At 31.9% G+C, this 10667-nt stretch overlaps 1 protein-coding gene across 1 annotated transcript; it reads left to right on the plus strand.

The window, feature by feature from the left end:
* Window positions 1-1843: 1843 nt before the first annotated feature.
* On the plus strand, window positions 1844-5197 carry LOC111378998 (uncharacterized membrane protein At4g09580-like). The gene is made up of 4 exons (XM_023002309.1): window positions 1844-2483; window positions 3396-3666; window positions 3778-3948; window positions 4548-5197. The coding sequence occupies exons 1-4, from the start codon at window positions 2224-2226 to the stop codon at window positions 4677-4679; spliced, it is 834 nt and encodes a 277-aa protein (XP_022858077.1). The 5' UTR covers window positions 1844-2223; the 3' UTR covers window positions 4680-5197.
* Window positions 5198-10667: the final 5470 nt, after the last annotated feature.

Consider the following 10667-nt stretch of genomic DNA (forward strand, 5'->3'; position numbering starts at 1 on the left):
GTTATGGTCTGACTTTTACTATATGTTGTAAAAATAATATTTCCTAGAGATTTTGTTTGAGCCAGATTATATTTTTAGGAATGCATTTTTGAATAGTGTATTAATGAAAAATGTGTGGTTAAAAAATAAAGAAATTTTTTTAATTTATTTGTAATATTATTTTATTGAAGAATGTATTGTTGAAATGATGTCAAATCACTATTTAAGAATGTATTTTTTTTTAAATGTGGCTCAAACATAGCCAGAGTATTATTTCATTTTATTTCTTAAAAGGAAAATAATATTTTCAAAATAAAAAAATTTAAGTAGTAAAATTTTCAGTTCCATTTCGTTAGGGAAATTTACATATATAGAGTGAAAATATGGGGTGAAATGAAAATGTTGATTTTTTTAATATACAGTTTCAACGGACACTTAAAGAAAAATTTGACAATTACAATTTTAGTAATTTTATGACGTGTAGTCATTTTATTTTTTTTGGGCAAACTAGAGTGTAAATTTTTGACGAATGTGTAATTTTTTGATGAAATTACATATATATATCTTTTTTCATTCTTTTTTTTTTTCCTCGATGATGACCATTTAAGTGAGATAATGTTTTTTTGATCTACATATCTTAATATTACCTCCATCGTAATATAATAATACGTGAAAGACACTACAAGAAGGAAGACATAAACCTTTACCTTCATGGAATTAAGAGTTTCAACATTTGAAAATAAGGAAAAGAATAGCAAAAAAATAAATGCGTTTTGTTTAAGTATACTTGCAAGGAATATAAGAGAAATAGGACTAAAAGGTACAATAAACACATTTCTAAAGTTTGTCAAGTCTTCATAATCCTACCATTTTGTAGCTAATTCATGCGGAAAGAGAGTTTTGGAAGTCTCTCATTGTAATCTTTGCCCATATTTCGTATGGTTTGATAAAAATTTAAGTCGAAATTAATAATTAATTTTAATTATATATATTATGGGATCGATAAGTTTTATCAATTATTAATCATATATTTCATCTACTTTTTATTAATATCTATAAGAAAAGTATGATTTTTAGCTAAACCACAAAAGCGACTTTGCTACTTAATTGATATGAATTAAAATCTGAATTTTAAGTTAAAATCCATAATCAACAAATAAATTTAACAATATACTTCATGTGATCCACAACTTTTCAATGATATATTTTTATTAACTTATATCTAAATCTACTAAAAATTAATTTTAATTCCCACCAAATAGAAACTTTTGGAAAAAAGTAGCTTACATTAGTTTTTACGAATGACAAAAAATTACTTATCTACATTAAGCTATAGAGCTTGTCGGTACAAATTTTAAGTTAATTAAAATCAATTTTTTTTTATCGTTATTTCACTTGTCAGTCGGCATTTTTGAATTCTTCTTCCACGATAGAACCCATTTTATCTCTAACGGTAAAAAAATTAGTTATCAAAATTCCTATCAAACAAGCGCATAACTATGCAAAACTAGAAACGATTCTAATTTGTTTCTTATTTGCCTAGACCACGCTTTCTTATCAAGCCACATTTGGCTCCCATTAAATTTCATTTCATTATATTCTATTTTTTTCTCTCTTAACTTGAACCATAGAATCTTTAATAAAATAATATTATACGTAAATCAAAAAATTTTACTTCATTTTTCAAAAAAACATTATTCCACACATTTTCATTTCCAAACGGGGGCCAATTAACAATCTTCCACATCCCAAATATTAGTTTGAATTAATTAATTAATTAATAATATTTTTATTTTTATTTTTATTTTACATTTCATCTATAATATTGATATATAAATATGTGTGTATATAGAGAGAGGAGTATTGAGTTCAGAGTGAGATCCCCATTTTTTATTTTTTTCAATTCTTCTATAATTCTTCTCTGGGGCTTTATCACAAATTACATTCAATTAATTGCTGATCAATCTCAGTGTTCCGTTATATGATGCCCAGCAAAAATTTTCACAGTTTAATCCCTTACATAAATCCTCAAAAATTCTCCTTTTTATTTTTTTGAGACATATTATTTCAAAATTCTGGGCCTAATTTAATGCCCATAACTCACCAAATTCAACCGTGCTTTTGATTCATCTATGTCACCTCGAAATCTGCCCTGAATAATAAATTGCTTTTATTGTGAAGGTTAAGATCAACGAGCTTTTGCGATCGTTGTTCACGTCAAAATTTTCATCCTCTTCCCAATCAATGGCTGCACAGCGGGGGGTACTGGTGGTGGAGATGGGAGGTCGGCAATTGACTAGGGACGAGGCAAATACAGAGTCCCCCACCACGGGGAAAAAGTTCAAGCCGGAGAAATTCCCACTATTACGGTGGGAGTTTGCGGCTGCTTTGGGTGTGTTCTTGGTGTTTTCGACCGGGTTGTTCTGCATCTACCTCGCCATGCCTGCAGCTGAATATGGGGATTTCAGACTGCCCCGCACTCTGTCTGAACTCCGTGTGCTTAAGTAAGACGTTCTTATTTTTGAGCATTCAATTTTGTTCTTTGGCTAATTTAATGTGGTTGTTGATCTCATTTATATGATGTTCTAATGTGGAATTACAGTAAGGATATTTTAATTGGAATTTTGTAGGGGCTGGCTTGAAAGTCACATTCGTCATACCTATGGTTACTGTGACCTTTTTTTGAAAGCTTAACTATTAGGTTTGCCTTGTAGCATGTAGATTATGGTGATATGTTCCCTGGAGAATGAACATCCAGGGAGCTAGAGTACTAGAAATGTGTTGTAGTAACCATTTAGGCACACAATCAAGTGGAGAAAAGATTTTTGCTTTCCCATAATTGAATTATGTTCATTGAATCATATTTTGAAAACAAAATTTGTTTATGTTCTCATCCTCGTATCTTCAAAATCTGTTGTATAAAACAAGAAATTAAAAGTTCACCTCGAATTAATGTTTGAAAAATGAGTATTTGTTTTTTTAACAGTGCTACCACTACTGCTACTTCATGGAGCAACATCCATGAGATATTACCAAGCTGATGTCAATGTATTCCAATATTATACAATTAAACTTGCTTCACAGATCTTCAAATCTTCAGGATTGCACCTTGACGTTGACATTGTAAACCGGTGAATCCTTTTGTATGCTCTTTGTTTCCCAGCGAACCCATCAAACATTAACGTGCTTACAATAGCTTGCAGATACTTTTTAATGGTAGTAGTTGACTCGTTGTCCTGCTATTTCCCAATCTAGCCATACCCTAGAAAAAGGTGCTTCAATGTTTTCAGATTAAATTATAGTTTATAATTTAGCCATCATTTTCTTTAGATCCAAGAATTTTTTTTTTTTTTTCAAAATTTTCTTCTTGTGAATACTATCCTATGATTTCTGAGTATTCTTTTAATTAATTGCAGGGACCATCTTGCAACATTTGCAAAAGATTACCCAACTAATTTCATTCTGGGTTACTGCTCAATATACATATTCATGCAGACATTTATGATTCCTGGGACTATTTTCATGTCCTTGCTTGCTGGAGCTCTTTTCGGTGTTATCAGAGGCCTTTTTTTGGTTGTCTTTAATGCCACTGCTGGTGCATCATCCTGTTATTTCCTGTCTAAGTTTATTGGCAAGCCTATTGTTAACTGGTTGTGGCCTGAGAAATTGAAGTATTTTCAGGCAGAGGTACTTCTTTTTACAATTTATATCAATTTAGCTGCTGAGATATGCCATTCATCTGACTTTCTATAACTTTCAATTTATAGCACTTACTGAAGAGAAATTTTGTTGTTTCAGCTAGCAAAACGCAGAGAGAAATTGCTTAATTACATGCTCTTTTTGAGAGTTACCCCATCGTTGCCAAACCTTTTTATCAATTTAGCATCACCAATTGTGGATATACCATTTCATATATTCTTTCTGGCTACTGTGCTAGGTCTCATTCCATCCTCCTTTATTACAGTCAGGGTAAGACCTTTTTTTTTTTTCGAGTGTTGTATTTACTTATTTTCTCAGTTTCAGACTATTAGCATTCTATTAGACACTAAACCCTTTCAGGCTTATAGATGTTGTTCAACACACGCAGTTATCCATAATTTTCTAGTTGGTTCAGCCAATGAGGAATAGTCAATAACACCAAAATTGTAGGTTAATGTTGCAGATATTGCTATTTTTTCTGTTGAAGAAAATAGCTGAACGTCTATGAGTTGCCATGTGAAAAATAGCAGTTGAGTTGTTTGGTTAGACTTATATAATAGCCTTCGTCCTGGCTGGGGTATTTTCCAGTGCCGTGAAAAGATCATGATGTTTCTTTCAGTATATTTTAGGTATATTGATTGGTTGATCCAATTTGTACTCAAACGATACGAAATTGCTTAGGTTCGAGTTGCAACATTAAGCATTCCAGATGCATGGTCATGTCTTTTTCTGCTTGCTTTGAATGTGCTTAACTGGGTATTTATGGAGGACTTACCCTTATGCTTCAAGAATGGGCAGTTTATATGGGATATGTGTTTTGTCTCTGTCATGCTAGACGTATTTTTCATCGCTACCCTTGCTTGAATCAGGCTGGGCTTGCTCTTGGAGATTTGAAGTCGGTCAAGGACCTATACGATTTTAAGACCTTGTCTGTGCTTTTTCTTATTGGGTTGCTTTTATTACTCCCAACCTTATTGAAGAGGAAGCGAATATATGAATAGAGCTATTGGTGCACTTATGTCTGCCAGAAATGGATCTTTAAGATCATGTGTTGTACAGAATGCCAAAAGAGAATGCTAGAAGTACAATATCTTGTACAACTTGGTTGACAAAGTGGTCAAGTGACGGCCCCCTATTGGAGGGCCGGCTATCCCCACACCCGCCCCTCCAATAGGGGGCCGCCACTTGGCTACTTTGTCAACCAAGTTGTACAAGATATTGTACAAATAGAATAATTCATCTACCTTTGCTTGACTCAAGTTTGATCGAGCACAATGACCAAGACGTGCATGTTTTGTGTTTCTTGATTATATAACATTCCTAAGGTTTAATCCGAAGTTGTATTTCTATATGGAAACTCAAATATCGAAAAACTGAATTCAATATTGCATCTGATTCAAATGTTACCATAGCCATCTCAGGAACATATTTAGTGAAATCATTCTGAGATCCTTCTTTAATTTTGCGGTGGTTGGTTGTCATGTAAATTTGTTCTGTTGAGAAACATCATCTTGATATTGATTAACATGTTAATCACATAATTATGTGATAGTGATAGTGATACTAATTTTTATTTCTAGTTAATTTGGATCATTTGCTTAAATCTATCTATATTTGGTAGTGTCTGGTTCAATGCTATATTTACGAGAAAGATTCAGATTATTTTATAGGTAATTTTTATATTTATTTGCATGTATGCATTCATGTTCTCATACCACTATTAATCTGTTTTAAGTGAATATATTAGTAATTAAAAGATGTGTATTTTTCATATGAAATGATTCTTTTGAATAAAAAATCATTTGCTTCTAGATTTTGTTATGGAGAGTACGTGCAAATTTATACTACAACAAAGCAAGCTTTTTTCCTCAATGGCATTGGAGTCGATTTTTTCATTTGGTTCATTACTATGAGAAGATGAAAAAAATACTAGATTCTTCAGCATTGTAACATGTCAAATTACTTTGAATCTATTCTTTAATCTTCTAATCTATTCTAACATGTTATTTTGTGTAAACTTATAAATAAATTTAACATATGTTTGGTATTGATTAAAATTTAAATTTTTATGGAAGTTAAATTGATCAACAATTAATTTTAACCAAATGTATTTATAGAATTCACAACTTTTCAATTATACATTTAATCAATTGTTATCAAAATTTGATAAAAATTTAATTTTAATTCCCACAAAATAGACTAAATTTACTTATAATCATTTTTTATCATAGGAAAGGAAAGCGCATTTGTACGACAGGTTTTCATTTGAATAAGCTTTGCAATCCTTTTTATCATGCTATTTGCATTTTAACTCTAGATATGTATATTTTCATNTAGATGGGATCTTTAATTCTGCAATGAGCTTCATAATACAAGGAGTCCGCCGCATCGGCCCGACGATGCACAGGTAAATCCTGTTTCGACACATTAGCAAAATAGAACAGAAACATAAATTTAATGAAGCTCGATTGAAGAATGCACACACATATATAAGTAAACAGTTATGCTACCTGGAGCATCTTTCCAATATTACTAGCACCAAAGATTTTATGAACATAAGCAAATCTTTGAGGATTATTGGAAGGAAAATAAAGGGAGAAAATGCAATCTGAAGGGCATCTTCTTCTCAAAAACTTGCAAGCAGCACATCGAGTGGAAACCATTATTTTGTATTTGAATTTTCGAAAAATCTTGTGAAAATCTAGCACAAGATTATGGTTTTATAATTTTTGGATTTGGACAAGGTATTTATATTAAGAACGAGATTTCTTAACGGCTATAATTTTTCAAAGTTTTGGTTTTACTAGGTAAGTATTGAAATTCCATAATGAAAAATGATTAATCCTGGCAAAAAAAAATGCTCCTATCCACCCACAAATTACTTCCCCATATATAGTTTCGAAGGTCAGCATGGAAAATGATACTACAAAGGCTTGTAATTTGCAATCTACACTAATTAATTATAAGAATTCTATATCAAAATGATAAAAACAAATAAAAATTAAAAAAATTAGGAGCATGTTTAGAAAGTGTATAAACGATTTAAATTATAAATAAATAGAATGAGTGATGAATAATAAGTAAAAATAGTACTTGTAAATCTTCCTCAAAATGAGTTAAAAAAAAAAGTGACTCAAGTATTTATAAGTATGTGCCAAACATAAGCTAATTTGCAATAACCTTCATCCTTGTGGATTATACTTACTCCATATGCAAATAACCACAAGATGGCCAAGTTAAGAGAACAATGAGGCACGGATATACAGCTACGGAAATGAAACACTGATTTACAATTTCAAGAATCAATTTTTGCCAAAAGGATCCCAAAGTATATACAATAATTAAAATTTTCAAAAAAAGATAATCAAATAACCTGAATTTGACCTCATGAAGATTTAAGAAAGGAGGAAGTTAAAAAAACAAAAAAAATAAATAAATATTAAGAGAGATGTTAATTAACTAAGGTACAACTGATCGTTGCATCTGTATTATAACAATTACGAATAATCCAAACAAAAAGTAATAGAAACGATAAAACGATATGTCAAGCCCAAATCTCAATGGAAGATGTTCAAAATCAACATATGCAGTATATGGAATGAAAACAGGAAGATGGCTACAAAATGAGCCATGCGACCGCATAGCTGCATGGCCATATACCGAGAACTGGGGCTCAAAAATTTTTACTCCTTGCAATCGCATGGAGTAGTACCATGTGGTCTCATAGTACTTTCTATGTGATCGTTGGTGTCCCTTTTTTAACGTTATGAATTTGAATTTGGTGACTTTTCACTCAACTTGTGGCGCCATTTAAAGTATATGGACGAGGTCTATATATAGAGGAGCCATGATTCAAGGGAAATATAATAGAAAAATATTTGAGATCCAAAATCATTCCACAAAATCCCAGATTACATTCACATTCATTTTCATTTTCTTATCAAGTTCTTCAAGTTTTTGTGGAAAATACTTTGAGTTTTAGTATTTTCTGCAACAAGGCTTGTTACAATCCTTCAAACCATTTGTTGGAATACCTTTAAGCATCTCAAAATATCGGAGAGGGGGCAAATAATATTTGAGGACAGCAATCCTTCGTTCGAGCCTTCAAAATTGTTATTGACAATATTTGTGATTTTTTCATCTCCTTCCTCCAATTCTTGTGCCATCTTCTTTTGTCTCTTCTCCATCCCTTTTCTTATTTCCAACAATTTCAAACGTTATTTTCTGTAATGGAGAGCGAGACAACTATGGCAACCATCAAACTCATGACCAAGACTTGGTGCGATTGGATCGGTTCGATGGCACAAACTTCACGTGGTAGCAAGACAAGTTGCAGTTTCTCCTTATTACGTTGAAGATTTTTCACATTCTAGATCGAGATTGGCGCCATTACCATAACCCACAAGTGGAGAGACTGAAGCAATCAAGGCCGAAAGACAGAAACGCCAAGAAGATAAATTAATATGCTGCGGTCACATACTCAATGCGTTGTTGGATCGTTTATATGATTTATACACAAACACAACATCGACAAAAGAGATTTGGAAGGCACTGGAGAGTAAGTACAAAGTGGAAGAGGAAGGTACCAAGAAATTTTTGATTTCTAAATATTTTGACTTTAAATTTCTTGATAATGTCCCCTTATTTTCCCAAGGGCATGAATTACAAGTAATTATCAACAAACTAAAGGCTGTGAAGATTGAAATTTCAGAGACCTTTCAAGTGGGGGCTATAATTGCTAACTCTTGGGGGTTTTGAAAGGATACCAGAAGAAAATAATGCATAGTTTCGAAGACTATTCTTTAGAACAATTACAAAAAATCTTTGAATTGAGGAGGAATCCATATTGCGTGATAGGAGTGAAAACTCTTTGGACGAAACTTCTAAGGCCAATGTCGTTGAAAAATCTGAACCACCTACGAAATTCAACAAGAGGAAACCTTCAAGGAATTTTAATAAGTCCAAAAAGAAGACCAAATGAGGGTGTTTTATATGTGAAAAATCTGGACACTACGCAAAAGATTGTAAACGCCGAAAGCACAACAACTCTGAAGGTAAAATAAATTCTATCCAAGATGACAAAATTGTGGCTACCATAAGTGAAATAAATGCGATCAAGGGAAAGGTTCCCGAGTGTTGGTATGATACTTGTGCTACTGTACATGTATCATATGATAAATCTTTATTCAAAACATATCATGAAGTGGATGGAGACCAAGAGATTCATATGGACAACAAAGTTCGATTCAAGGTTATTGGAAAGGGAAATGTTGATATTATCTTCACTTTCGGAAAAACTGTTACCCTTACAAATGTAATACATGTTCCGGATATGAATAAGAACTTAGTGGTGATCTTAAGAAAATCGGGTATCAAATATGTGTATGAATCCGGTAAACTTGTATTATCTCTTAAAGGGAAATTTGCTGAAAAATACTATTCTTGTGAATGAATGGTCAAATTATATACTGTTGACAATGTAATAAATAAAGTCGATTTTGCTTATTCCTTTGATTTATTTTCATTATGACATGCTAGATTATGTCATATAGGTAGAAATACTATGAAACGAATGAAAAAATATGACTTGATTTCATATAATGAAAATAATGAATACAAATGTAAAACATGTGTGGAATCTAAGATGGTTAAAAGACCATATCAAAGTATGAAAAGAACGTCTAGTATCTTAGAATTCATTCATACTAATATATGGGAAATGAATGGCATGTTGACTAGGGGCAGAAATAGGTATTTTATTACTTTCATTGATAACTTTTCGAGATATTCATATGTGTACTTGATGAAACATAAAAACAAGGCGTTTATTATGTTTAAAGTGTATAAAAATGAAAATGAAAATCATCTAGAAAAGAAAATAAAGACCTTAAGAAGTGATAGAGGTGGTGAACACTTTTCTAGCGATTTTAATTTATTTTGTGAAATCATGGCATAATTCACCAATGTCCTGCACCTAGGACACCTGAACAAAATGGTTTGGCTGAAAAAAAGTATAGAACCTTAGTAGAAATGATTAATGCCATGTTTATATATGCTAAGTTGCCGTTTAATTTATGAAGTGAAGCTTTATTAAGTGCATGTAGGATATTTAATAGGATTCCTTCAAAACATACAAATGTTTCTCTTTACGATTTGTGGAAAGAAAGAAAATCGAACATTTAATACTTCAAAGTGTGGGAATGCCTTACTTATTGCAAAAACACAAACCCTAATAGGACCAAATTAGGTCCAAAAGGCATTAAATGTACCTTCGTTGGATATGATAACAATAGCAAATCTTATAGAATGCTAAACTTGGAGACCAATGTGATTATCAAATCAAGTGATGTAGAGTTATTTGAAAATTCGTTATCTTTGAATAATGAATTGAGGGATAATCTTGAAAATATCCTTAACTCAGGTGAAACACATGATGAAATATTTTCTAAAGATATTGATGAGTCTTGTGAACCAAGAAGAAGTAAGAGAACTTGAGTTGATAAGTTTTTAGGACCGGATAAAATTAATTCTCAACTTATCTCCTTTTACTTAGTAGAAGAAAATGAGTTGAAAGTTGTAAGAACAATTCATTTTGTTCTATAAGTGAAAACTGACCCTAAAACGTATAAAGAAGTTATGGCTTCTCGAGATAACATTTTTCGGAAAGATATTTTTAAAGATGAAATGGATTCGATAATGTCTAACAATACTTGGGAATTTGTCGATTTGCCACCAAGATCCAAACCTATTGGATGTAAATGAGTATTTAGGAAAAAATATAATATTGATGGCTCCCTAAATAATTTCAAGGTTAGATAGGTGGCAAAAGGTTATCGACAAAAGGAAGGAATAGACTATTTTGACACTTATGCACCGATAGCTAGAATAATATCGATTAGAATATTTTGCGCATTGTGATGCGAACTCGAGAGCAACAAACACTCACGAACCCACAACGAGATTGCCATAGTTCCCAAGAACGCCAATAA

Source organism: Olea europaea, unplaced genomic scaffold (genome assembly GCF_002742605.1).
Source record: "Olea europaea var. sylvestris unplaced genomic scaffold, O_europaea_v1 scaffold1914, whole genome shotgun sequence".
Taxonomy (NCBI): Eukaryota; Viridiplantae; Streptophyta; class Magnoliopsida; order Lamiales; family Oleaceae; genus Olea; species Olea europaea.

Bases quoted from the DNA above. Each gene is read 5' to 3' on its own strand.
- LOC111378998 (XM_023002309.1), top strand. From the start codon at position 2,224: ATGGCTGCACAGCGGGGGGTACTGGTGGTGGAGATGGGAGGTCGGCAA. The intron at 2,484-3,395 runs GTAAGACGTTCT...AATTAATTGCAG, and splicing joins TCTGAACTCCGTGTGCTTAA to GGACCATCTTGCAACATTTG. The intron at 3,667-3,777 runs GTACTTCTTTTT...TTGTTGTTTCAG, and splicing joins TGAAGTATTTTCAGGCAGAG to CTAGCAAAACGCAGAGAGAA.